The following is a 24,371-nucleotide window of genomic DNA, read 5'->3' on the forward strand; positions in this document are numbered from 1 at the left end:
GCTGTGCAAGAGATCAGTGAAGCACTTGCAGCTTAGTTATTTGCTCCACACAAAAAAGAGAGCCTGCCCTGAAAGTTTAATGCAATTGCAAAAGGGACTTGGGAATGCTCACTTTGAATGCCCAGTCCTGTTATTCCTTGCCTGTGCCTTCCCCTTCCGCAAACTACACTGTGGCTCCTCTTAAAAGAAGCTGGTGCTTGGCAAATGGTAACCTAAGGAGCCTGAGTAAATTCATGGGCCTTTGGCTGCCAACTGCACACAACTTTGGGGAAAGAGAACTGAAGGTTCTTCCAAACTGTTCACAAAACACTGATTAATGCAAAATAAAACTTACTCCTTGAGCTTTTCAATTTCATCAGGAGTGTACCTGTGAAATATACAAACAGCACATTTAATTAACAGACACACATAGAATTTCTTTCAATTTCTTGAATTCCCCTCATTAGGACTCAGCACAGCACACAATATGTAACATTATTCACAAAGGCAAATATAATTGCAACTTTCAGAATAAAGTAGAATTTCAAAGTGCAATATGCCATACTGGATTGTTACCAACACTAACCTGATGTTAAGGCACAGAAGAGAAAGCAATTGTTATAGTCTTTGACAAGGTTCTTAAGTTCTGTAGGATTCTCTACCCATAATGAGCAGACATACCAAATGGTCATTAATCTTGCCAATGTATTATTCAAAACTAGTCACATGTGCCCAGTGTCATGATTAAAGATGAAAATCCATGTATGTGCTTAGATACAGCTTCTGAAGTGAGCAGAAAAATAATGTAACTATTGGTGAAAGGTAAAGGTACCCTTGACCGTTAGGTCCATTTGTGGATGACTCTGGGGTTGTGGCGCTCATCTCGCTTTATTGGACGAGGGAGCCGGCGTACAACCTCCAGGTCATGTGGCCAGCATGACGTAAGCCGCTTCTGGCGAACCAGAGCAGCGCACGGAAACGCCGTTTACCTTCCCGCCGGAGGGGTACCTATTTATCTACTTGCGCTTTGACGTGCTTTTGAACTGCTAGGTTGGCAGGAGCTGGGACCGAGAAATGGGAGCTCACCCCACCGCGGGGATTCAAACTGCTGACCTTCTGATCAGCAAGCCCTAGGCTCTGTGGTTTAGACCACAGTGCCACCCACTGTGTTGGTATAAACTACCAATTATTCATCTATTTGGGCATACGATAAAAAGCAGCACTGATAACCCTGATCTTGAGCCAAAAGGCCCAGGAGTTCCACCCACGTCCCCACCATGCAGGTTGCACACATGAAGGGGTCCAGGATCCAGTCTTGGGCTCATGTCCCCCTCCACTATGGAGAACCTCGTATCTGACCAAGAATCTGAGTGCAGTTTGTCCAACACACAGTGGATACACATACATATGGGTGTGAAGTCCTACACAGAATCATAGACTTGTAGAGTTGGAAGGGACCCAATGGTCATCTAGTCCAACCCCCTGCAATGCAGCAATCTCAACACATGCTCCCCCACCCAATTTGAAACCATGACGGACCCGGCTCAGCTTTGCAAATATACTAGCAGTTTTATTGCTGCAGCAATGGCAATGTTGCATGACTCATTCCCATGGCTCTACCACAAGCAGAGTTCAAGTATCATATGAGACTGTCAACTTACTAAGGGTGAACATTAAGCAAGTGCTTAATTTGGAGAAATGTACTTCTCCAAGGCTTCATGGCTCAACATTGTTTTCCCCACCTTGATTCTTCTGGCCCTACATAACATGGTGCTAGGACTTAAAAGGGCCCCCAGGCCATTCTTAACCCTTCTCATACCGTTTGGTCAAATGTTAGGAGGTTTCATACTTGCCAACGTGGTTTCGATCATCATACATGCGAAGTACTCGTCTATAAACAGCAAAGAGAGGCCGGTTCAGACCCCATGCAATAGTCCTGTAGAAATCTTTCCTTTCATCCTTTGACATCTCAAAGATGATTTCAGTGGCATCTTTTATTCCACGTGCCTAGTCACATCAAGATTTGGACGACAAATTTAAGTTTCCCAACATCTTACAATAGATCAAGCCTGATACTTTATTAACAAGCTCTGCAAAACTATGTATTGAATGTTGAAAATGTGACCAAATGACTTTTTATCATTAGCTATTAAAAAATAAATAAATATGACTATAAATGCCCTGTTTCTATTCAAAATTTGGAAAACAAGTTACAATGCATTTAAATTGAAATCAAATTTGGGAAAACATGAACTTAAAAAAAAGTGATGCAGGAGATCCCAAGTGAGTGGACTTGTTCTCTTTACGTTTTATAAAGAAACGGACAGGAGAAAGGTTCTGCACCTGTGCTTCATGTTGGTTTTTGTTAACTTGCATATATATGGTCGTTTAAGGTTCTAAATGCCCATTTACAAAGATGCTCATATAACTAATATTATTTTTTCAGTACCTGAGCTCAGCAAAGTTAAATATATCAGACCAGTTTGCAAATCATGATAAGCCACAGTTAATGGCTTAACATGAACAAGAAGAACACTTGTCTACATTCATTAACCATGGCTTACTTTAAGGTGCAAACTGGTGAAAGCCTAAAAAAGAAGTCTGTCTAAACTGGTTGTTAAACAAACTAAGAAAACAGTAAGTAAGGGAAGTTGTTTGCAATGACTATCCCTGGATGCAAGGCTTGGGATATTACAATACAGTGGTTCCTCAGGTTAAGAACTTAATTTGTTCTGGAGGTCCGTTCTTAACCTGAAACTGTTCTTAGCCTGAGGTACCACTTTAGCTAATGGGCCTCCCGCTGCCACACGATTTCTGTTCTCATCCTGAAGCAAAGTTCTTAATCCGAGGTACTATTTCTGGGTTAGCGGAGTCTGTAACCTGAAGCGTATGTAACCTGAAGCGTATGTAACCCGAGGTACCACTGTATCCTATCTTAGGATCCACTGGCTTATTACAACCAATAACCCCTTGAACAAACAGAGGACTCTACAGTCACCCATTTATTTATTTAAGATATTTATATACTGCTTGTCAAATGAACCTCACAAAAGTGGTTTACATAAAAACTTTAAAACAAGCCTAAGTTAAAAACGGTAAAAAAGCAAAGGTACCAAAATGCTTTTTGAAAGCTACACCTTCCCATTCCTCAAGGCATGATGGTTCTTGGGTAGACAAAACATCTTATCATGGTGAGATTGCAAATACTGATAAAGTGACACAAAGAAAACTGGCTGCATTCTATAAATTGTGGCAGATTAGAATAGAACAAGATCTCTGTTGGATCTCTGTGACAACACTGCAGAAAGTAATAAGAAAATGAAACAACGGAGGAATTAAAAAAGTTGCTTGAAAGAGAACTAAGGCTTCTTAGAGAGTAGAGGCTGCTTGTAATTCTCCCTCCACATGTTCCTTCTTCGCCTATGGCTGACGATGACCAGCAATTTATTACAATGGTATGCTAAAGCTTTAAAAAGCCTTTTTGAAAAACTTAAATTCTGAGGCAAAGTAGGCCTACTAAAAATATTGTCTATCAAAATAATTGTACATTTCTCCCTAATGTGTACTTTCAAAGGACTGAAATTATTCAAAGGCTGTTTGAGGATGCTGTTAAAATATTAACATTAATAGCTTGTATCAAGATCCTGCGCAAGTGAAAGGCCCCTTAGCCAATGGCACTTTCCCCATTCGGCTACTGAAACCAGTAGGTTAATTGAATGCATCAAACCTTTAAATAGCGTTCTATGTTGCTCATGAGAATGTCTATTTCTTCTTTCGACCACATTCCCTGCTTCCATTTATGACCTTAGAAAATGGAGAAGACACTATCACTGGAAGTACTCAGCATTAGGAAGAACAGCTAGGTAACCCAGTGAAGAAATCAGGAAGCAAATTTCCATTACTAGCCAAAGGAAAAAAAGGCTAAACAGGGCAATAAATTAAACAGCATAACCTTCCCCATCATTCTCCAAGCAGGTGCCATGTGGAACAGCATTACATCTGTAGTCCTGATTCCAACAAACACTTATCAACAGGCTTATCACATACACACACAACATCTTCAGAAAAATAAATCCTACATGTAGAGAAAATGGAAGCTTCTAACATCAATGGATTGTGCCTAATACTTGTAAATAAGAAGCCTCCAACGTTGCCAAACAGCAGCAAAGGAGTAAAAAGGCTGAAACCAATGTAACAGAAGGTATAAAATTCCATTTGCTTACGCGAGTCAAATATAAATCAAATTTAGTATGTTATCCCTGAATGATTATAATGAAGCATATGGCCATTCTGTATCAAAGCAATCCTACAAAAATTCTCGTGTATTTGCCGTATATGATAAATGTTTGTGATGCCCAAGAGTACTTGAAATAAATAAAAAAATTGTCCGGTAGCACCTTAGAGACCAACTAAGTTTGTTCTGGGTATGCCCACGTCAATTGATGTCACATCAAAACGTAACAGACATAGAGATAAGCAGGAGAATGTGAATTTACCTTTGTTTGTTAATGAATCCTTATCCTCTTTGGTTGTAAACCAGGCCTGACTAACTGCAGACACTTCTTCATTGCCTAGAGAAGAGATTTCATCCAGTTGTTCATTCTGGAGAATCTGGGAAAGGCAAAATAAAAAAGGAGACCTCCAAATTGACCTTTGCTCTCATGAAGTCCTTAAGAATCATGAATTAAGGAGGATGCAGCCACCTCACCAGCACTTACATTCTGAATTATTTCACACTGAAATCCCCACGGATTATGTTGAATCAAACATGCAACCTTAAGCATTACATTTATTCTGCCTGGGATGGGGAACCCTCAGCCCTCCTGATATTGTTGGACAACCACCCTCGTCATCCCCAAGATTTAGGCCACACTGGTTAGAGGAAGAAGATGGAACATGCAGTCTTAGGGTGGGATTCACTTGACGTGTTTCACCCACGGGAGCCCTGGGCAAGGACGTCTGCTGGCCTAGCATGGCTTTCCCCGCTCGCCCCCTGAAATCGAAGAGCCCCCAGAACAGCGCCTGGGGAAGGAGAGGGGCAACTGTTCCACCCGGCATTTTATAGTTTATCTTATTGCACACCACTTTAGTAGCAGCTGGCTGCTTATAAACCTGCAACTAAATAAATAACGAAGCAGTACCTGGATCTGAGTCACAGTCCCTTCGTTGACCTCATTGTCAGCTACCTCAGTGGTAGCTGTCATAGTCACCTCAAAGCTCTGGTCACTTTCTGAAACTTAAGAATATGCAAAATGTAAAATTAGCACAGCACCTGCATCTCTGTTGCAACCTATGGCATACATTAAGGCTGTAATCCTGCGAGTAAGTCTCACACTGAATATTGTGCGATGTATTTCCGAGTAAGCATGCTTCTGCTTTAAAAATAATCTTATGTAGCAAGATCCTAACATCCCACCAAGACCAGAGGGTCTCATTTTTCCCTCTCCTACATGCAGGGTGGGGTCCGTGCTCCCTAAATGATCTCCCACTGGGGTCATGCCTCCTTGCCAGCTGCTCCTCAAACTACAAGACACTCATTTAATATCCTTACAGTTACAGGTAGGTAGCCGTGTTGGTCTGCCATAGTCAAAATAAAAAAATTCCTTCCAGTAGCACCTTAAAGATCAACTAAGTTAGTTCTTGGTATGAGCTTTCGTGTGCATGCACACTTCTTCAGATACACTGAAACAGAAGTTGCCAGATCCTTCTATATAGTGAGAAGGTGGGGAGGGGTATTACTCAGAAGGGTGGTGGGAATGGGAGATTGGCAGATAGCTGAGGTGAGCCTGTTCCTGTAAGACCTATTACAGTCGTTAAGAGTCGTCAACAGGCTCACCTCAGCTATCTGCCTATCTCCCATTCCCACCACCCTTCTGAGTAATACCCCTCCCCACCTTCTCACTATATAGAAGGATCTGGCAACTTCTGTTTCAGTGTATCTGAAGAAGTGTGCATACACACGAAAGCTCATACCAAGAACTAACTTAGTTGGTCTTTAAGGTGCTACTGGAAGGAATTTTTTAAATTTAATATCCTTGTGCAGCTCAGAGAAGTCCAACTACAGACCATTTGTCATCACACATGGGCATCACCCTCTTGCCTTCTTGCCACTTCAATGCCCTATCTGAAACTAAACCACCCCTCACCTGCAGAAGCAAGGCCCATATTCCTACAAGTCCTTTTCTGAACTGGACTCCGGATTGCATTCCTTCAGCCTTCCATTAGCAGTGACCGACTTACTTGGAACGGCAACCACAGAAATGCATGGAGTCGTGTCATCAAGACTCTGGTCATCTTCAGATGATAAGCAAAGCCTTTTATGTGGAGGTTTGACACTGTCTTCCGATTCTACTTCATCTGCCTCTAAACACACACACAGAAAAAAATGCTGTGAATGAAACTTAAAAGGAAAGCTTGCTGAGCACTTTCCCACTGCTTAAATGCTTTTTGCAAGTACAGTACCTTCTATATCAGCATTTCCCAACCTGTGGCTTGAAAAATATTCATAGTTTGTTATATATAAAATTGCTTGAGTAACTATGCTTTTAGAATAAATGTTTAAAGCTTCTGAAGCAGGTATCCTGCTGTTAGATGGTATTCTTACATACCTATGAACACAACTGCAAATAACTTTGTAAGTACTATAAATATTTCAATAAATTCCACATTAATAGAGGCATCAAGTATATGTCTGCTTGGATGTCTCAAACAATGCTTCTAAAACAGGCACAAACCTGCAATTAAAATGCATGTAACCAATGGCTGCTACACACGGAAGACCAAAATTCATGTGACAATAAAAGGATGGAACACCACAGCAAATGAATTTGAGCTAGTGGGTCACCATACCCAAAAAAGATGAGAACCGCTGTTCTATATAGCAATGTGACTGAGACTCCGGTGGACAATACTTTAATCAACACTGTACACATCATTAAAATAATTATTTACAACTTTTAAACTCTGAATGAAAAGGGTATACCATTTAGCTGTTCTAAAGAAATAAGGAACAGTTTCTCCTCACTCCCCCGTGTACTGGTTTGTGGAACTCCAATGGATGTTACACATCACACTATGCACATTAGGGAAGTGAAACAATGAGTTGATATTTAAAAGAAACCCAAATGGAAGCTTTGTTGAAAAGGCCATGCTATACAGTGGTACCTCGGTTTTCGAACAGCTTAGTTCCTGAACAACTTGGAACTCGAATGCTGCAAAAGTCAGTGTTCCGGTTTGTGAACTTTGCTTTGGAAGCTGAATGCGCTCCTGAGCTTCTGTTTTCACTGTTGCGCTGCTAATTTGCGTCCCCCCCCCATTGTAATCAAAGCCTTCCATTTCCTATTACAGTGTTCTGAGGTGATATTTGGAGCTTATATTTGGTGCTATGGTTTTTGCTATTTTTTGTGTTTTTGTGACTGTGGCTTGTTCTTTGTTTTATGATTGATTGATTGTGTGACTGCAGAAATGGACAAAAGCCCCCCCCCCCCCATGCAAACAATGACTATCATCAGTGCAGGCAAGGAATTTATTTTTTAAAATTTTTTATCATCTACAATACTGTCTTATTTCTTTTATAGGACAGTACATTGATTATTGCTTTCATTTTATGCATCAATGGTCTCATTAGATAGTAAAATTTGTGTTAAATTGCTGTTATAGGGGTTGTTTTTAAAAGTCTGGAATGGATTCATCCGTTTTGCATTACTTTCTATGGGAAAGCACGCCTTGGTTTTGGAACACTTTGGTTTTGGAACAGACTTCTGGAACGGATTAAGTTTGAGAACCAAGGTACCAATGTATAGTGAAGAGTTTATCAGACTGAAAACTTGTGCAGAAATCTATATACATTTGGGTAATTTCCACAATACTGGTCTACAACACTTTGTTCATGAAACCCTTTGTATGCTAACTTCTAAGCTAAGAAATCCAAGACCGATTCTAGCATAAATCCGGTCATGTGCCAGGCATGTTGGGTCTTGCCATTGCTCTGCACCTTCTGAGAACACAACATACAAAACCCAGAAGCAGGGGCGCTTTCTTAGCAGAGGGCAAGCGGTCTCTGAAGGAAGGACGGCAGCTCAGTGGAGCACACATGGTCCAAATGCGAATCCCTGACATCTACAGCTTTAAAGGATCAGGTGATGGAGAAGATCTCTGCACAGACTCTGGAGTCACTGCCAGTCAGAGAAGCCAAAACTTGGATAGACGAAGAAACAGTCTGACCTGGTATAAGGCAGCTTCCTAAGGGGAACCAGGGCTGATCTTTGCATCTAGAAGCTGCTGAAAAGCTTCCAGGGAACCCTAAAGATCCTCAGCGGTTCTAGAGCAAAAATCCCACAGGAAAATCTGCTCTACCTAAACTGCAGTACACAAATATCCAAAGGAAATAATATTAAACAGATCCCATCCTACTTTGTTTGTTGGTTAACTATAATTTGAAATAATATGGAGAAAGCATACAGTCAAATAACAGTTGTCTATACCATCCTGAGGGCAGTGAAGAATAAGGTTTCCTTCAGTGTCTTGGGTCAAAGTCACAGAATTCACGGTTTCTACTGTCACTGTGTCAGATTCTTCTTTAACTGTGCTCATACTCAAATCTGAACGAGAACAGATCACAGATTAGTAACGTTTAAATGACCACACCTGTTTTGAGTCTGTAAGCTGTCTATTATCCCAGAATCAACATGATCTCATGTGCTGCTTAAATTCTGGGTACAGAAAACATGCCTGCCAGGTAGAACCACCAAACTATAGCCAAGGCACAGACCTGGCTAAGAGAGCCACAGCCACTACCATTGTGGTGGAGGACAACGAACTCAGAGCACGCATCCAGTAGCCCATCACAGCATTGGGCACCTGGAACTCGTAGCTGGAAACACTCGTCATGTCTGGGTATGGCACAGAGATACGCCATGCTTACTCTCAATGCAGCCCTAACTATGTCTGTGCAGAAGTATTCCCAGGTAAGGGGGGTTAGGATTGCAGCCCAAACCTCTAAAGGTCTTAACCACACAAAAGAGGAAGGGAAGGAAATGAGGCACAACAGAGAAAGAAACTCAGGACAAAGTACAAAGAGGCACATTTCTGGCCTAAAAAAGGAGCCCCCCCCCCACTGCACAGTCTGATTAGGTGAATCCTCTTCTTATTTGCCATGAGCAACCAGGTGAGCAGCAGGGCTTAAACCTTGGAATGCGGAGTAGAACTTTCATGAACCATCAAAAATATATCATACAGAATAGAAAGCAGGGTAGCTGTGTTCTCAAAACTCCTTTAGAAGTCCCACCCCAAGTCACCCTTAGTTTTCTCCCAGGAACCAAGAGCTGCTGAATAGAGGGCACTTCAGTATTGCAAATGCATCTGACCACAAGTCTCATTTGGAAGGGGACTGAACACGAGTTAGTGCAACAGGACTGCTTGAGGTTCCCCGATTACATAACTGCAGAACACGAGAGAGATGTTGCTGTCCCGGCACCTCCATTTCCTCGTATCCAGAAATGCAAGAAGGGCCTTTACTCTTGCCAGAGGTTTGGCTCTGCCCTCGCTGGTTCTGGAAGTGGGAAAGTCCCGCATGCTCAGAGACTGTGCCTGCCCATTAAGGGAAACAGGAAGCCCTGAACACTTATTTTTTAGATGTCCTTTTTACGATGAGGCACATAGAGATACCATCGGCCCCCCATCTAGTGAGGCTTGCTGACCTTCCGGACAAGCCTAACTAAATTTTCTCCTCTTAGGCAAAGATCAAAAAATGACCCAGATGGTCACCAGATTCTGCGCGCAGATTTGTAGGCGTAGAACACCCCCTGGAACAAATAGATTGCTGAGAAAACTGCCGTAGCCGGCCTCCTGGGCGTCCCAGAGGCAATCTGCATGTTAGTTTAACCTTAGGTCTTTTTGTGTTCCTGCAACTGTTTTAATTTTAATCTATAAGCTGTTATTGTATATTGTTTTAAATGTCTATTTCATTCTTGTGAAAGCAGTCTCAGTTGTGCTTCTTGAAGTGGTCTTTGACTGTAATAATAAATTATTACTATTACAGCAGTTAGCACATAATTGTGCTTGCCTTGTCTCAATGTGGGCGGTGAAGGAGCATTTTGAAGTCTGCATTTATAGGCTCTAGTTGCCAGTCAGTGGAGCTATTTCGGAAGGTTTGGAGATTGCGGACTCCCATGGTGAAATGGGGACCTCTGCAGCATGTGAGGACCAGCAGTGCTCAATTGGCTGCACATTTTGAGGGCAGCTTCTAACAAATTAAAACATCAAAAACTTCCCTATGCAGGGCTGCCTTCAGGTGTCTTCTACAAGTCTGATAGTTATTTCCTCTGACATCTAAAAGTTTGGGTCCGCTTTCAATGAAGGATCACCTTACCCCACATTGTGCCCATTCACTGCCTTATCTCTGAAAATGGCACTTGCAGAAGTGGCTCTTATGTTTGCTCCCTACTTGCAAAGGAATCAATATTTCAGCAGGGAAGCACCTAAACACTGGAACTCCCTGCCCATTGCCATTGGGAAGGTGACTCTGCTGAACTGTTTTCAGTGTCTGCTGAAAAAAAAAAGTCTAGGCAAGTCTACCTGTTATGTAAAGCTGACATGCATTTTAATATTTAATCTTATTTTATGACATATATTTTAGCTGATTCTGTTTGTAACTTTATGTTTTATAAATAAATTTAACGTGTATTTTACATTTTATGTAAACAGCTTAGAGGTTTTTACAATTAAATGATGTGCAAACTGTTGAATATTTTTTTAAAAAAATAATAGCTTCAGTCTGTAATATTTTATAAATCTGATGAAAAATTATGTTTCCTTGGTGTTGTTTTGAAATGGTATAGTCAAAATTAAGTAAATTTAGCCATAGTGTGATTTAAAATGCTCAACCTTATCTATGTCTTGCTCTTGGCCCATGCGAACTCCCCAACTGAATGCACCCCCCCCCCGCCTAATCATGGCCTAGCAGACATTCACTAAATCACCTGTTTCAGCTGCTTCCCTGGAAGTGGAAAAGTGAAACAACTGGCAGGTCACACTGATCAGACCTAGGGATGTGCAAGTACCTGCATCGTGTCTTCAGTTCATGTCCCGAGACCACACTGACCCACTTCAGTAGAAAACATTAGTTATGCAACTGCTGCAGCATCTATCCTCTGCACCTACAGTGAGGGGGAAAAGTATTTGATCCCCTGCGAAATTTGCCCGTTTGCCCCCTGGCGAAGAAATGACCAGTCCATAATTGTAGTGCTAGGTTTATTGTAGCTGTGAGAGACAGAACAGGAAAACCCCCAGAAGACAAAAGTCAGAGATTGATGTGCATTATAATGAGTGAAGTAAGTATTTGATCCCTTTGCAAAAGATGACTTAGTACTTGGTGGCAAAACCCTTGTTAGCAATTACAGAGGTCAGATGTTTCTTGTAGGTGGCCACCAGGTTTGCAAACATCTCAGGAGGTATTTCATCCCACTCCTCTTTGCAGATCCTCTCCAAGCCAGTAAGATTTCGAGGCTGATGTGTAGCTACTCAAACCTTCAGCTCCCTCCACAGATTTTCAATGGGATTAAGGTCTGGAGACTGGCTAGGCCACACCAGGACCTTAATGTGCTTCTTCTTGAGCCACTCCTTTGTTGTCTTGGCTGTGTGCTCTGGGTCATGTCATGCTGGAGTACCCATCCTCGACCCATTTTCAATGCCCTGGTTGAGGGAAGGAGGTGCTCACCCAAGATTTGTCGATACATGGTCCCGTCCATCGTCCCTTTGATGCAGTGAAGGTGCCCTGTCCCCTTAGCAGAAAAACACCCCCAAAGCATAATATGTCCCCCTCCATGTTTGACGGTGGGGATGGTATTCTTGGGATCGTAGGCAGCATTCCTCCTCCTCCAAACACGGTGAGTTGAGCTGATGCCAAAGAGCTCAATTTTGGTCTCATCTGACCAGAACACTTTCACCCAGTTCTCCTCTGGGTCATTCAGACGTGCATTGGCAAACTGCAAACGGGCCTGTACATGTGCTGTCTTGAGCAAGGGGACCTTGCGGCTCTGCAAGATCTCAGTCCTTCTCAACGTAGTGTGTTACCAACTGTTTTGACGGTGACTATGGTCCCAGCTGCCCTGAGATCATTGACAATTTCCCCCGTATAGTTCTGGGCTGCTTCATCACTGTTTTCCTGATCATTGCAACTCCACGAGATGACATCTTGCATGGAGCCCCAGACCGAGGGAAGTTGACAGTTATTTTGTGTTTCTTCCATTTGTGAATTATTGCACCAACTGTTGTCACCTTCTCACCAAGCTGCTTGGCAATAGTCTTGTAGCCCAGTCCAGCCTTGTGCAGGTCTACAATCTTGTCCCTGACATCTTTGGACAGCTCTTTGGGCTTGGTCATGGTGGCTACTTTAGAATCTGCTAGATTGATTGCTTCTGTTGACAGGTGTCTTTTGTACAGGTACTGTAACAAGCTGGGATTACAGGTAAGACCTCTCCCTTACAGCAGGTGCTTCTAATCTCAGCTCGTTACATACAGTGGAGATACCAGATAGCCTGACATCTGGCTGGTTGATAGGGGATCAAATACTTATTTCACTCATTATAATGCACATCAATCTCTGACTTTTGTCTTCTGGGTTTCCGGGGGTTTTCCTGTTGTTACTCTGTCTCTCACAGCTACAATAAACCTATCATTAAAATTATGGACTGGTCATTTCTTCATCAGAGGGCAAACAGGGAAATTTAGCAGGGGATCAAATACTCACCCCCCTCACTGTACTATTTACGGTTCTTTTTGAGTAACTATTCTGTCACAGATTATATAATGAGTGTCATTCATGTTTCACAAAATGCCACCCAGGGCTGACCCAGCAGCTGTCTACAGAGCCAGGATTCCGCCATGCTGGAAGCAGGTGAGTTCAAGATCTTAAGTGTTTCTCCCTGCATGATCTGGAATTCTCTGCAATATCACAGGTTCTGGAGCTCACTAAACTTGTACAGGGATCTCTTGCTTCTGTAGCAGGAATATTTTTACTCGTGCCTACTGTAATTATAGCTTTATTTATTTACTGTCAGGGCTCTTGCCAAAGCATGCAAAAGTATCCAGAATTTTAAGACAGCATAAACTAAAACTCTGTGAGAACTTTCAGCTATTTTTTTTTCATTCATAGTATTTTTAGAATCACAATGCTCACTTTTACAGGAGTGCATTTTTCACTGAATTTGGCTTTTAAAAATCCCATGTGCAAAGCAATATAAAAAATGGATAAAAGTTTCACAATAGAACCCTTTTATAGGGGGAATTAATTCCTTTAAAATATGGATAACGGGCACGAGAGATTACAATGAGAAAGTAGTGACAAAGGCTTTTGAATGCACAGGTGTATTTGGGCAGAGTGTATTCTTATAGGGTGGCAGAGGATGGTTGTGGGTAACACATGTATAAATATAGTGCACTAGTGGGGACAGAATACTAGTTTGAATAATGAGGTCCCCTCGACATCATGGTTCTTTTATTTTTCCAAATTAATGAAGAATTAAAAGAGAGGTTCCCCACGCCCTTAAGAGAGCAGTTTCTTATTCAGCGGTGCCCCTCGCCATAGCTAAAGCATTTAGGATCAACAATTCATGATCCCCTGCCTTAGGTATTCAACTGCATAATGCTTCAACTATGCAGCCATCACCATCATTGATGGCCTTATTCATTAATAATTATCTATGTATATCTGCATTAGTCCTATTCAGCAATGGTCCTTTCCATATTTAACTGGCAGTGTCCTCATTGCACTTTTCATTCATTTCTTCCTTAATTATCTCTTGAACAGCCTATCAGAACTGAAACAATGCCTGCTTCTTTTAAAGACTTGCCTCCACTTTTTTATAGTGGAACAGTTCTATTTTGCTATAAGATATAAAAAGAAATTCAATGAGCTAATTATTAGGTCTATGGTGATCATGCAAATGGCAGAGCGGACTCTGGCCCATGAATGCTAATATGTCTTCAAAATGCAATGAGGCTCTTTGCCATTTGGGCTAATTGAAGACTTTACAAGTTCTGCAGAAAGTGGTTACGTTTTGTGTGACACTTTTTGAGGAAACAGAACCTAATTGAAGGGATTCATCCCAGAAGGGGGTATACAAAGATGCTGAGGGTTTCTCTTTCTGAAGCACTAAGTGTGACCACAATATTACAATACAGCATGTAGAATTCTGTGCAGAAGAGAAGATTTTTGGAACGTTATTTATTCATTCATCAGTAGGTGAATGCAGAAGAAGGCCGGCCGCTTCCCTCAGCATGCTGAATGGTCAGGGGTGGCGGAAGCTTCAGTCCATCAATATTTGGAGGGCACCATATTAACTACTTCTGCTCCAGGGTGCAAAGCCAGTGACATGCTGTGCATTTTGGGTTGCAGTGAAACTGAAACAATTGATTTCAGGGTGTTGTATGTGAAGATCTCACTACTTACTTATTTTACATTACAACGTCTGTGTCACTTTTCAACCAGAGATGGACCTCACAGCAGCTTACAAAATATAAATACAGTACAGACAAAATAGCATACCAATAAAAAACCTAAGAGCCCTGTCTGAATCAGACCAAATGCCTATCTAGGCCAGCATCCTGCTATCACAGTGGCCAACCACATGCTTATGGGAAGCCTGCAAGGAGGACCCAAGTGTGACAGCCCTGTATGGCCCATCTCCCAAAGGAAGGAACTCCAAAGACTGGGCAGCACCAGCAAAGGCCTGGTGGGCATTACTAGCATGCCCACCGACATAGCTCAGGAAGAGACAGGATGCCAGGCAGAAGCCAACAACAATGCTAATGGGTGAGCAGAATCATATAGAAGCAAGGAAGCCTGGGCCCAAATAATTTAGGGCTTTAAAGATGGTAATGAACACTTTGAGCTGGGTTCAGAAATGGATCACAAGTCAGTGCAGATTGAACACAATTGAAATAAGTGCTCTGAATAATGACCGCCCCTCAGTAACCAGGCAGCAGTGTTCAGCATTAGCTGCAGTCTGAGAACTCTTCAAAATTAGTCTTTATACACAGTCCAGATGTGACCACAGCATGTGCAACAGTGGCTAGACCCACTGGCAAAGGCTGGTCCAGTTGCACTCCCCAACTGCCTGGTCCTTCGGAGGGAATGAAACCCCCACCCGTAAGCATAAGACAATTTGAAAACTGAACCTAGAGTAGATCATCCTCTAGGGTGCCACAGGACTTTGCTGTTATGGGCAGGTCACACAAAACTGAGATGGAAAGATACCATTAGTTTGGAAAACCAGCCTGACACTAGGGAGGGAGGAATGGAATGCTGGAGCATTAGTATTTTCTGTAGGATGGGGTGCAGCTTGTGAGAAAAGTTGTTAATGGAGTGGGGGGAGGTGTTGCACTACATTCTGACAGCATTATGCAATACTTCAGGGGTGCAAAAGAAGAGGGCCGGGGGTGGGGGGGATAAACTGGCAGCGCTACATTCTTTTTCTGTTCCAAGTTCTGTAGAGAACAGGAGGTGCCAGAACAATTGGAGACAGTGTGAGTTTTGAAGCTGTGCAATGTTACATAATATGGAAATGCAGTGCATATGTGTAGGGGTGCAACAGGAGAAAGGAGTAAAGAATAATTAGCAGGATAATGTTCTGGCTACTTGTGGGATAGCAACCTTTTCTCCAAACTCCTCCTCTTCTCCTATGGCACCCCTGACACATAAGCACACTGTATTTCTGCATTATAAAATAGATGCTGCACAGCATCTCATCCCTGTCTCCCCCATCCGCTTTATTCTCATGCTCCTCCTCCATGGCCCTGTGAACTGCCTCAAAATTCATTTCTCAGGGCAATGTAAGTTAACACTGTTTGTTATTATTATTTATATGGCGGGTGTTTTGGGTTTTGTTTTATAAATGAGATGATAGAGGATATATTGATGTATTGTATGATCACCCCCTCTTCTTTATGGTATTGTTATAAGTTTGTGAAGGGGAGGAAAGACTCCTCAAAATTTCTGGAACCAGGAAAGTTAGAATTTAAACCAGTCCCATGAATCTTCAGATACAGCAGGGACTCAATGGCTGACCATGGCAGCCATTAAGAAAATAAAGGCAGGGATATGCGCCCTTAGCAGACTCTGTACCATGTAGCAGAGAGGTGGCCCCCCTCCTCCAGCTCTGTTAGTTAAGAGCTGTTTTTAGGACTGCAGTTTCCTTGATGTGAGCTTTAGAAAAAGGTGTCAGTCTGTAGGCAGTGAGCTGGGATAGAGGGCTATGGCTCATTTCTGTAGACTGTATGTCCAATGTCCTGTAGACTCAATGTCCAAATAGGAAGACTGTAGCCATGGGAGAAGCAAGAACTCTTTGAGAGCGTAATGCTGTAGGCTCCCGTCGTAGGCTCAGGCTGTATATATGTGTACACCATTTATCAAATAAACACCACAGCCCCCTCACTGGCCTCAATGTCCAAATAAGAACCCTGGGTTCTGACACCTGGACCTCCTGGAACCTCACCACCCTCAGAGATGGAGGTGGCGTCTCACATGGGTGTCAGAAGTGGGAACCTTCCTGTTACTTTTCTACAGGAGAGCTGTTAAATACACACCTGGGTCAAATGTGTGCATTTCTCGGAGGGTGTAGTCTGTGGGGCACCTGGACTCCCCATCTAATTTAGCACGTTAAAATACAAGTCGGGTGCCATCCTGGTGCCTTTTGGGGTGGCAGGCTCAGGTGGTAGATATTGTGTGAATAAGCCATTTATCATAAGGACCCCGCGGTCTCCAATGCGACCACAGAGTCAAGGAATCTCCCGGTGCTGCGGAGAGTGGGGTGGCGCGTGAGAGTGCCGAGTGTGGGGATGCCTGAGCACCGCTCCCCCTCGGGGTTAGACCGAGGCTGGGGCGGGAGCCTTGGACAGCGCAAGCCCCCCTGGGGCGGGCGAGGGGGAGACCCGCGACACGGAGCTTCCCGGGGGGGAAGGAGACTCCGGCAGGACTGTCGCCGCTGCCGCTGGTCGAGTGCGCAGAGCGCCCCAAGGCCTCGGGGCGGAATGAGAAGCCCAGGGGGCCTCGCAGGGTAGCGAGGGGGCCCCTCGGGGCTCACCGGAGAGGACGGAGGCGCTTCCCGTGCCCTCCCTCCGAGACCTCCCTCCCGTCCGCGGCCCCTCCCCCCCCCCGCGCACCCCAACCTCCGCCGGAGGGCCATGGCCTCCGCCTCCGCTGGGCGCCCGCCCGGCCTGATCCCCGGCCGCCTCTCCCGCCCGCCTCGCTTACTTCCTGTTTTGGGTCCGGGCACTTGAGAAACCAGGATGGAGGCGCCCAAGTACCAGGATGGAGGGAGAGAGAGCGAGTCCGCCCGCCCGCCTCGAGCGGACGCAGAAGGAGAAGCGGAGGAGGGGCCAAGTCGCGGGGGGAGGAAGCCGCCCGCCAAGGCCCCGCCCACGGCTTCCGGCGCCACAAAAGTCGCCGAGCGGGGTCGGGAGACGCGCGGCGGGAAGCGCGCCAAATAGGTCCCGCGTCGCGCGCCTCCGCCCCATTGGCCGGCCTCGCCGCCTCCGCGCCCGTCGCTCTTCTGACGTGGGGGAGGGGACAGAGGCGCCGCTTCGCCCCTCGCAAAATGGCGCCGCCGCCGCCTCCGCTGTTCCCTCAGCGAAGCGCAATAGCAGCGGGGACTGGGCCTCCCCCGGGATGTGAGGAGGAGGAGGAGACGCGGGGAGATAAGAATATTGTACTGTGCTTTCTGCTGGGGCCGGAGGAGGAAGCAGCCTCTCCAGGGACTTATTACGGATCTCTAGCAAGTTCTCATATATATAAAAAATCCAACATTCACAAAGCGATTTTAGCGTTTCTGTGAATATGAAATCACAGAACGTGACCAGACTTGACAGAAAATATCCCGAGTTTCCCTCGACCTCAGAACAAAACTCCCAACGGAAAGGCGGCAGAGCGTTCCCTTCCCCTCTAAAGGAGAATCTCCCGCAACAGCCTCTCTTTCTCTTTTCCTTCTAAAAAGCAATATATAAAAAGTGTCGCAGCATCTTAAGGCTGCCACATTGAACACAACGGGACCACGCAGAGGAATCTGCAGACATTTCACAGAATGGCAGAGTTGGGAGGGACCCCCGAGGGTCATCTAGTCCAACCCTCTGCAATGCCCAGCGACAGAAGCACCTGAGATGAAGAGGCTCCTGCTTTACCTACAGAGCGATATGAGCTGGTTGCCACTGTGCTTTTAGGAATGGTGGGAATGTGCTGTTGTGGAGGCAGATGATTTGATATCGTTACACGCCTAATCCCCCCTTTCCTCCCAGGAGCTTCTCCCCTTCCCCATTTTGCCTCAACCCTTTTGGGGCAGGTGAGGCTGAGAGATGGCAACTGGCCCAAGGTCTCCACCCTCCGCCCCGTGGTCTTCATCACTAGGTGTGGATTCAAATCCTGGCTTTCCAGGTTTTAGTCCAAATGGTCCAGCCCGTCTCCCTTGCTGGCTGCCCAGGAGTCTCCATGTGTGCTCTTTCGGGTGGCCATTGATGTGCAGAGCAGCCCCATCCTCTTCCAGGGCCACTGAAGACAAAGACAAAAAGATTCAGAAGCCACGGTGGTGTCCTTCCACTCTGGCCACAAATATTCCCACAGCATCTCATAAAGATCAATGGTAAAACAGTTCTTGGTTTCAGGCTTGCAGTCTAATGACACAACACAAAACAAAAGGGGGAAAAACAAACTTCTGAGCTACAGTCTGCCATTTCGAAGAAGACTTCTGTCATGGGTATGATTGACTGTGGATCAGCCATGTTTTATTCACGTACTTTTTGGAGAACATTTGCACACTGCAAGCAATACATCTCCCTCCAATGTTTTTCTTCTTGTGATTTTTACACAATGGCCATTGTAGGTAGACATAAACTCTTGATGAATGGGGCCTCCTAGGAGGGGGGCCTTGTCATAAGGTTGGCTTCACTGGATAACATTCCCTGAGCTAAGTTATACATGACTTAAGGTGTTTCCTCCACAAGTCCAGCATTTGACATTATTAACATAGGCGTGAACTATATAGGCAAAACGCTTGAGGCATGCATTTATGTTGGTATCCATTTCTCTTGGGAGATCATGGAGTGCGCCTCTGGAGGTGAAGTCAAACTGCTGGAGCATCACAGCACCGGCTCTGGCTGCAGAACCCACCCCATGCACCATCCCTTCAGACCAGGCTTCCTCAACCTTGGCCCTCCAGATGTTTTTTGGCCTACAACTCCCATGATCCCTAGCTAGCAGGACCAGTGGTCAGGGATGATGGGAATTATAGTCTCAAAACATCTGGAGGGCCAAGGTTGAGGAAGCCTGGTTTAGACTGAGAATAATTAGCTGCTAACAGTGAAAGGGGAAGTGCTCTGCTGGAGCAGATAGAGCCCAGGCACCTCATTCAAAACACAGGAGAAGAGTCGTCAAGGAGAATAGCCTCTACGTTCCTTGTTTCATGTGCTATGCCACATAATGGACAAGTTCACCTCACTGTCCACCAGGCAGCCTCACTGGGGTTCTGCTTCCCTTTCTCTGACAGGGTTCGGTTTGCAGCTTGGACTGCCAGTCCTGGCTTCCTTCATGGGGAGGCACTTCACCTGAGGGTGGCCTCTCCTCTAACGTGTGGTGATGGGCAGATTCCTCTTTCTCTAGGGCTCTTTGGCCTCTCTCCTGAAGGACCTTGTGTTGGCTGTGCCTACCTCTATGGGGATTTAAAGGAGAAAAGCAGAGGATCATATGTTCCTATGTAGCGTTTTACCTTTTTTTTTTACTGCATTCAAACTCTGACCCCCCTCCAATGGAATCCGAGGAGCGGTGTTAAAATGTGACACCAGAGGGCAGAGCACAGCAACCAGCAGCACGGAAAGAAACAGAATTTTGGGAAATGATATGATGAGGTATTACTTACACTTGACCAAAAAAATCAAGGTAAAAAAACGTTTTAGTTAACATACATGCCCTGTGACACTTTAGAATGACATATCTAATATTCTTCTAATGGGGGCAAACAGGTCAGTGTAGATCCAACTTGTGTTATGAGCAATTTCTAAAGCATTAAAAAGATCCAGAATGACAAAGATACCCTTGAATTCTCCAGTGACCATTGGGATTGTTCAGCAGTTGCTGGGTGAACAATTAAAAGAGATCAGATATACAATAAGGGTAAAAACAACAACATGGAATATTACTTCAACATGTGACCACAGTAGAGAAATTTTTAGTATGAGCATGGATGGAAGAACATACTATTATCCAATGCAGAGGAATGGTGATGGGAATTAATAGAAGTATAGCTAATTATTATTAATAATAACCATTTGGAATTCCCTCGGAGTTTCGTGGGAAGAAGAAATAAATGATGTGGTGACACTTTGAATAAAAAGAAATGTGGTTAAACAGAAAGTGGAGATGAAGGGTACCAACATGGACTGGATGGTTTAAACAGTCCTTTTCTAATGTAACCAGCAGACAAAGAATCAGAAATATTTTTTAATCTTTGGTGTTTCTTATTTCTGTGTTCTCCCTCCCCTTCTTTCTTTCCTTTCCTTTCTCTTTCCTTTCCTTTTTTCTTTCTCTCTTTCCTCTCTCTTTTGTCTTTTGGATTGTATTTATTCTATCCGTTATTTTACTGTATTGTGAAAACTTTAATAAAAATCAATTTGGATGAAAAAAATGGGGGGATGGAAAATTGTAGGGATAGTTTTATGTCCTAATTTCATGTGATGAAATTTGTGAAACACAAGTAAAATAAACATGCTAAATTGGATAAGAATTTAAAAGTATTCTTTTAGCCCATTTTGATGCCAGGCACCTGACTGAGCCAGCACCTCTAGTGCTCCTTATGGTTTCGTGGCCACTTGGCATTTCCCTCTTGGTTCTGAAAAGAAGACACCTGTGTCTTGGTTGGGAAGGTTGGGCTGCAGTTTCCCCCAAAGACAACAGACCCGCAGAGTAAACTCTGTGGTCCTTCAGCACAGGCTGCTCTGTGATGTTTCATTCAGGGAGCTCCAGGACACCTCGTGCTGTGGAGGACCAATTGTTGGCATCCATCTGTCCCAAGAGACAATGGAGTGTGCCTCTGGAGTGAAGTCCAACTGCTGCATTAGCAGAACCAAAGTGACCTCCCTGGGGGGCAAGTGTGGGCTGTGTGTCTGGAGGTGCTGAGCTGCCCAGAGGACAAGACTCCCCTCTTGGCCTTGCTAAGGTAACCCAAAGGAAAGCAGAGCAAGACATTTAGCACCAACTTTGCTGCAGGAGTTGCCAGAAAGAGACGTACAAGGCGCCATCTAACCATCTTGGGGACTCCACTCTGGATTTGTGTAGGGTTTACTCCTGAGCCTTTTCTTCTCCCGAAGATATCCTGCAAGGCAGTGGAGCTTTAGAATCAGAGTTTTCCTTCTCCTAGATGGGCTCCCTTCCCGGGTAGATGAGCCCCACCGGCCTTCTTGACTGTTGGACCTACTACTGTCGTACCTCGGAAGTTGAACAGAATCCGTTCCAGAAGTCCGTTCGACTTCCAAAACGTCTGGAAACCAAAGCACAGCTTCTAATTGGCTGCAGGAAGCTCCTGCAGGAGCCTGTCTTCGCATGCAGGGGAAGCCCTTAACTCACCCTCAGGTACCCTCACCTGGCTTAGCCAGCCAGTCAGAGCCATTTCCCAGGGTGTGGCCGCCATTGCATGCTGACAGCTTCTAGGAGACACAGGTGAGAGCTGAGTGCAGGATGGGGACCAAAGATGGACATTGTACCCCAAAAGAAGCATGATGTGGGTGTCCTCCACCTGAGGTACCACCCCTCCCCAAACACCCCAGATAACCAATTGGTAAGATAACCATTATACTGAAAAGTTCATGAGTCAGTCACATAAAATATGAAAATACATGACTGTAACTTGCTGTTTATTAACTGGATTTTGAATCCACTTTTGAACATTTTCATGACATGGTATAATAACTTTGGAGCTTTTCCTTCCACTTCTGAAGTTTCCCAGCAATGATCAATGAGGTGACTAAGTATCACAGTCCTGGCACTTTCAATAACTGACTAAGTCCACCGTCAGTCCCCTACCTGGTCACTGAGTAAGCTGCCACTCCCTGTGTGCACACCCCATTTACTCTGCAAAGAGTGCACTCCTGCTGCACTTTTGGTTCTCCACAGCCACCAGATGTCCCCGTTGCTCATGCTTGAGCTCTCTGGTTGCTCACTTTCACAAATGGGGTCCCCTTTGACAAGGTTCTGTAGACGATGAATGGGTATTGCTCTACAGCGTGGGCAGGCAAACTAAGGCCTGGGCTCCGGATCCGGCACAATTGCCTTATCAATCCAGCACGCGGATGGTCCGGGAATCATCGTGTTTTTACATGAGTAGAATGTGTCCTTTTATTTAAAATGCATCTCTGGGTTATTTGTGGGGCATAGGAATTCGTTCATCCCCCCCCCCCCCCGCAAAAAATATAGTCCGCCCTCCCCACTAGGTCTGAGGGACAGTGGACCGGCCCACGGCTGAAAAAGTTTGCTGACCCCTGCTCTACAGCAGCTGTTCTTGAAATTGTGCCGGGTGCACAAGGTAATCGCTGCAACCGCCATGAGAACAAGACAGAAAAATGAGTGGGGCTTACGAGAACAGGCTTGCTTACACTGAATGAGGGTGCAAAGTGTACAGCTCAACTATCTGAGTACACAGATTGTACACTTGTGCCTCTTATCCTAATAGGTACTCAGAATGTCATACCCATTGAGCATGCTCAGTCCTCCCTGGGCCTTTCTGAGGTCTGCCCCTCCCCCCTTCCCCATATTTATTTTTATTTCCTCCAACCTGTGGCTCCTGCAAACCTTAAGATGTGCATGAATGGTGCATAGTTGGCATTGCGTGGACATAAGCTCCCAAAACGTTTTCTGAGTGTCCCAGGTAGGGAATAAGTTTGGGGGAAATTGAATTAAGGGGCGATCTTGGTTCCTGGGTAGACTATTAAATTGGGCTATTAAATTTAAGTTGACTTCAGATATGGTTTGGGGGTAACACAGGGGAACTGAAGGAACTGAATGGATCTGGAACCAATCTTTTCAAAACAAACAACCTGTTTTGGTGTGAACTGATGTGGGGAGCAAATTAATTGAATAATTTGTCTGGGGTGGTTTGGACAGATAAATTGGTTGACTCACTTTATGTAACACTGGATGTCTAAACCTGTGTCTCAACCTGTAAATTTGCAAATTTTATGTAAATATGTGTCCATGGCCCTATAGCCTAGGCCTTTTAAGTTCCCAGAGAGAGTTTCTTGCATTGCACTTCTTATCATAGGGGATCCTAGGCTGGGAGTATGTTATGGGTACAGAAACTTAAGCCTGATAAAAGACTGCCAAGCTGATAAGATTTAATGGAGCTGATGATGCATCAAAATGAGTTTGAAAAGTTTGAAAGCAAAGCCAGTCAACCCTAACACATCATGCATAGCTCTCTCAAATGAAGTCATGGATTCTTTGGTGGAAGTTACGACTGTTTAAAGTGGCATGATGCTATTTTAAATGTGCAGACAAAACCTTAGACATTTCATGCATGCCATCTGTTTATTTTCAAACTCCCAATAACTCTCATAGTCGTTGTTGAAATGCAGTACAGCAGTTAAGTAGCTACTCATAGAAGATGGGGCTGCATCTTAAGCAGCAAAGAAGCTATGGAGGAAAAAGGAGGCCTGGGATTTTTATTTCCCCCCCAGCTAACTGCAATGCCATAAATCAATACAAAATGTCGGAAGTTGGAGAAGGTGAGATTGAAGAAATGTCCTTGAAAATCTGCAAGTCGAGTGAGCTAGACTGTAGCAAAATCTGATGCACAGATTATAGGCTTGATGACAGGGTGAGGGGCAGCGGTGACAGAAAGGGGCAGTGAGGTTAGATGGCAAGGAGTGACAGCATCTGTTTGCTCTCATGCCATTTTGACCTCATTTCTTCCTTTGCAACATGCTAAATGGGCTCCTTCAGATAAATTAACATGGGCACTGGAGTGCAGGAGATGGCACAGAAAATGTATCCAGAAATCCCAAAGTTCTTAGCTGATGCCTTCTTCTTCTTCTTCTTCTTCTTCTTCTTCTTCTTCTTCTTCAGATTCATTTTTATTTTTTAATGTGAGTTTACTGTCAGATCTGTTCAGAATCACAGGCTGGTTTTGATTGGTTTGCTGATTTTGGATGCAATGGACAGACTGTAGGTCGCCTTGGTTGCCCCCTGCCCTGGTGCTAGTCATTTTCCACCAGAAAACAGCTCAGCAAAGATGATTGCAAATAAGGATTAGAGGGCGTGCTCCAGCCCAGAGAGAAGCATGCCTTTACAAAGATGGGCGCTTGCGTTGTCTTTGTGGGTGGATGGATTTGTTTGTTTGTTTTGCAGTGGGGGACTAACA

General features: G+C 44.5%; 1 protein-coding gene across 3 annotated transcripts in view; it reads right to left on the reverse strand.

Annotated features, from left to right (window-relative positions):
• DMTF1 (cyclin D binding myb like transcription factor 1) overlaps positions 1-17,354 on the reverse strand; it is a 33,983-nt gene extending 16,629 nt beyond the window's left edge. The window contains exons 1-8 of one of the 3 annotated variants that reach the window (XM_082240123.1): positions 17,231-17,354; positions 8,463-8,579; positions 6,220-6,342; positions 5,121-5,215; positions 4,476-4,590; positions 3,707-3,783; positions 1,829-1,986; positions 335-367 (exon numbers count right to left, since the gene is read on the reverse strand). In XM_082240123.1, the coding sequence (XP_082096249.1) occupies positions 335-367; positions 1,829-1,986; positions 3,707-3,783; positions 4,476-4,590; positions 5,121-5,215; positions 6,220-6,342; positions 8,463-8,571 (710 nt within the window). In that variant the 5' untranslated portion in view covers positions 8,572-8,579; positions 17,231-17,354. Of the gene's footprint in view, positions 1-334; positions 368-1,828; positions 1,987-3,706; positions 3,784-4,475; positions 4,591-5,120; positions 5,216-6,219; positions 6,343-8,439; positions 8,580-17,230 lie in introns of all 3 variants that reach the window. The other 2 variants (XM_082240122.1, XM_082240124.1) reach the window with 2 other exon arrangements.
• Positions 17,355-24,371: the final 7,017 nt, after the last annotated feature.

The sequence above is a fragment of the Podarcis vaucheri genome (genome assembly GCF_965113315.1).
Source record: "Podarcis vaucheri genome assembly, chromosome: 10".
Classification (NCBI taxonomy): Eukaryota; Metazoa; Chordata; class Lepidosauria; order Squamata; family Lacertidae; genus Podarcis; species Podarcis vaucheri.